Here is a 4713-nt window from a genome sequence, read left to right as displayed (position 1 = left end):
TCACTTGGCTTAATAGTAGCAGGATTTCATACACTAGGTCAGGCCGCCTATGGGATGCACCAGACCCAATACTCTGGATTGTAGATAATGAGTCGCCACATCTGCTCACTGAGACCTGGCAACAACCCAATGTCTTCTTCTCCCTCAATCAAACATCCCCACCTGGATTTAATTACATTTCCAAGCCCCGCCCCTCCCGACATGGAGGTGGCCTCGCTGTTATTTTTAACCAGAATTTTCGTATCACTTAACTCACCTTCCCCCCAGTAGCATCATTTGAATTCCTCGCCTTCAAAGCCCTTTCCTCCATGACAGTCATCCTCATTTACCGGCCACCTAAACCAAACCCCTCCTTCCTATGACTTCACTGAACTCCTCACACTTGCCTCATCCCTCTCCCCACGTCTGCTGCTACTTGGTGACTTAAATAGTCACATGGACTCCCCCACCTGCAAGCTTGCATCTGAATTCGCCTTTTTACTGGACAACTTCTCTCTCACTCAGCCCGTCACCTTTCCCACCCATGACAAAGGTCACATCCTTGACCTGGTCTGCTCCACAAATCAACCGGTACTCGACCTCCATCCATGCCTCTTCCCCCTCTCTGATCATAAGCTTATACGGTTCACCATCCCTTCTCCGACACCTCGCCCCCGCTTCCTCCGAGAAATCACCTTCCGTAATCTAAAATCCATTGATTCCCACCATCTCTCTGACCTCCTCTCCACCACTCTCCCCCTGGACTCAGCCCCAATCTCACCTGATGATCTCACAAACCATCTCAACTCCACCTTGTCTACCTCCCTCAACACTCTGGCCCCCCTCAAAACAAGAACCGTAACTTTCAACACATCTTCACCCTGGTACACACCTGCACTTCGTAAACTGAAACAGACGGGTCGCCAACTCGAACGACTTACAAAGAAATCATCTCTCACAGTCCACCTTGAAGCTTACAAACTCCACCTCACTGACTACAAAGATGCTCTCATTGCTGCAAAATCTGCCTACCTCTCCTCCATATTCACCGATCCCTGCCTAAACCACAGAACCCTCTTCTCCACAGTGGGCAACCTCCTCAAGCCTCGAGCAAACACTCTCCCTACCTCTACTCTGGATCTCTGCAACTCATTCCTCCACTTTTTCGCTGATAAAATCAGCACCATCTATCAATCTTTATCCCCTGTACCCGACTCCCCAGCATCTACTCCACCACCTACCAAGGCCCCTCCTTTCAACATCTCCACTGACCTCCTTACCCCTCCTCCACACTGCTTCCTCTCCCAGTTTGACCTGGTCACCCCTATTGAAATCTCCAAACTCATCAGCTCTTCCAAACCCACTACCTGCTCCCTCGACCCTCTCCCCACTCCCCTGTTGAAGTCCTGCCTCCCCGTTCTCTGCCCCTACCTCACTAATCTCTTCAACTCCTCATTGTCCCAAGGAATTGTCCCCTCCGCTTTCAAAACTGCTGCCGTTACACCAATCTTAAAGAAACCTGGTCTTGATCCCTCCTCTCTAACTACCGCCCAATCTCAAACCTCCCCTTTCTTTCAAAAACCCTGGAGCGTATCGTTGCGTCGCAACTTCATTCCCACCTCCTTGCGTATAACCTACTTGAACCCCTCCAATCTGGCTTTCGCCCCCTCCATAGCACAGAAACTGCTCTCCTCAAAGTCCTCAACGACCTCCTCACCTCTGCTGACACTGGTTCCCTCAACATCCTCATCCTCCTCGACCTGAGCGCAGCCTTCGATACAGTGAACCACAACATCCTGCTCACCAGACTCAAAGACCTCGGCATTGAAGGCTCTGCACTCAGCTGGCTCCGTTCCTACCTTTCCAACAGATCCCACCATCTCTCTCCACAACCACACCTCTGCTACAGCCACAGTCACTCAAGGCGTTCCCCAAGGCTCCGTACTCAGCCCCCTCCTCTTCATCATCTACACCCTCCCCCTTGGTCAGATACTCCGCCACTTCAATCTGGACTCCCACCTCAGATGCTGCCTGACCCATTGAGTTCCTCCAGTACTTGGTGTGTTGCTCATTCCTCCTTATAGTGTTGAATTCTATTCAATGACAATGATGGCATCAATGAGTTAATCAGCCAGAGGTTATTGAACTGACCTTGTGTGGTATCACAAGCAGGAGAGCATCTGTTCCTTTACAATTCTGTATTTCTATGTAATCCAGGGATTTACTGCATCGTGTCATACAGCGTGGAAACAGGCCATTCTGCCCAACTTGCCCACGCTGACCAACATGCCTCTAAACTAGTCCCACATGCCTGCTTTTGGCCCTCTAAACCTACCTATCCATGTACCTGTCTAAATGCCTCATTGAGATAGTGCCTGCCTCAACTACCTCCTCTGGCACTTTGTTCCATACACCCACCACCCTTTGTGTAAAAAAAGTCATCCCTCAGGTCCTCCTCACCTTAACCCTATGTCTACTGATTCACGATTCCCTTACACTGGGCAAAAGACTACCTTTACCCGATCTATTCCTCTCATGATTTGGGACACCTCTGTAAGATCACCCCTCATAATCCTACTCTCCAGGGAATAAAGTCCTAGCTCTCTCAACCTCCCCCTAGAGCTCAGTCCCACGAGTCCTGTGTACTGTTGAAACTTCTGTAGATACTGTCCACAGGAAAATTAGATGAACATGCAGAAAAATGAAATAAACAAAAAACAAAATATAAACATCTCAATTCTGGGCCTCTGCTAATCATCAGACAAAAGTAGCTCAGGACATGAGAACAAAGAGTCAATGAAGAAATAAGGCAGCACAGTGGTGCAGCAGGTAGAGCTGCTGCCTCACAGAGCCAGAGATTTGGGTTCGACCCTAACGTCGGTTGTTGTCTGTGTGGAGTTTGCACGCTCTCCCTGTGGCCACAGGGGTTTCCTCTAGTTGCTCCAGACATATCCCACATCCCAAAGAAGGTGTGGGTTTGTAGGTTAATTGGCCTCTGTAAAAGAAATTGCCCTTAATGTGTAGGGAGAGGATGAGAAAGTGGGCTAAATAGTGTGACGATGATTGATGGTCGGGGTCACAGGGCCTGTTTCCATGCTCGAAACTCTAAACTAAACTAATGGGAATTGATGAGGTCACTTGATGAGGTCACGGGGGTCACAAGGGTGCATTGATGAGGTCAGGGGATAGTTGATGTGACAGTTACGTCCCTGCTCCAGCCCACAGTCACCTGGACGAACCATCAGTGAAGATGTGGAATGAAAATGTATTGCTTTTCATTCTGGGCATGCTGTTTCTAATAGGCGGCTTGCCCAACTTCCTAAACCAGGACGACTGGGCTAACTGCTCGGGCAAAGCCCCCTGCTCCCTGGCCTTCCTATCGAGCAATCCGCTCAGCCTGCGTTGCCCGAGTGCCACAGAAGTACCAGCAGGCTCCGTGTACTGGCAGTACCAGGACCTCAGCCAGCCTCAAGCCCAACCCAGCACCTTCATCACATCCGGGCACTTGACGGTGTACCAAGGGCCGATGGGCGATCTGGGAAGCCGAGCCGATCTACATCGAGGCTCCTTGATCATGGACACGGCGAAGACCTCAGACACGGGCCTGTACCTTTGTAAGTTGGCTAATTCCACCCTAGCCGCCTACCAGGTGGATGTGCAGGACTCGTCTCTGGTTTACGTGTCCCACCAAGGGCTGGGGGAGAGCATTCTGACAAACCAGACCCTGAGGGTGAACGTGGGCTCTTCCCAGCACATGGTCAAGCTCTACACCCGCTGGGGACCATGGCAGGAATGTAACCGGTGTAACGTAATCGGGGAGCAGAAGGTGATGGGCTTCTGTTACGCCAAACTTAGCTACACCGACAAGGACGAGGACGAGGACGAGGCACTGGAGGTGAATGGCATCACCTTGCCCTGCGGGCTAATGGAGCTATTCATTGGGCAGTCCTTGCCCCGGCGCGGCGCTGAGCTCCACTACCAATGGTGCCGCCAGCCGTGCAAGAAGGAGCAACAACCATTGGAGGTCGCAGCCAATCTTCTGTTGCTGGAGATTGGCGAATGGTGGCGGTGGTGGTGTGGTCGGGAGCCTGTGTTCGACTGGATGGAGCCGCGTACAACTCTTGTGCAGTCGACGTACCACGGCATCCGTGACAACGCCCGGATGACATGCCCGGGGGCGTCGGTGTACACGCCCGTTCTATGGCAGCGCGACTCCACCTTTATCACCCAAGGTGGCAGCAGTGACGGGAGACACCGGCTGGTCGACGCCATGGGCGGCATGTATGAAATCAAAAGTGTGATGCCCTCCGACCGCGGCATCTACCGCTGCTGGGTGCATGGGCGTAGGGTTGCCTCCTTCCACATCGAGACGCCCGAGAAGCCAGTGGTGCACCGCCCCGTCAACCGGCGACTGCTCAGACGTGTAACAACCATCGTCGGCACGATCGCCATGGTCTTTATAATCAGCGCCGTGGTTGAAATATTACACACCTAGATCTTCGACTTCAACTGCCTCCTCAAGACCACATAAAGACCACGAGACATAGGGGCAGAATTAGGCCCATTTCTGCCACTCTATCGCGGCTGATTCATTTTTCCTTCTCTACCAAATTCTTCTGCCCTCTCCCCGGAATCTTTTATCATTAATAATCATTATCCATATCCCAAGGACTTGGCCTCTCATGCCCCAGGCCATGGATGACACAACTGGGCTGCAGCAGCAGGGGCAAATGT

At 51.8% G+C, this 4713-nt stretch overlaps 1 protein-coding gene across 1 annotated transcript; it reads left to right on the top strand.

The window, feature by feature from the left end:
- The first annotated feature begins 3229 nt into the window (after positions 1–3229).
- On the top strand, positions 3230–4474 carry LOC116978755 (protein FAM187B-like). Its single transcript, XM_033030060.1, has one exon. It carries the CDS (start codon positions 3230–3232, stop codon positions 4472–4474), a length of 1245 nt encoding a protein of 414 aa, XP_032885951.1.
- Positions 4475–4713: the final 239 nt, after the last annotated feature.

Source organism: Amblyraja radiata, chromosome 11 (genome assembly GCF_010909765.2).
Source record: "Amblyraja radiata isolate CabotCenter1 chromosome 11, sAmbRad1.1.pri, whole genome shotgun sequence".
NCBI classification, from domain to species: Eukaryota; Metazoa; Chordata; class Chondrichthyes; order Rajiformes; family Rajidae; genus Amblyraja; species Amblyraja radiata.
This window is presented reverse-complemented; position numbering and strand designations above follow the sequence as displayed.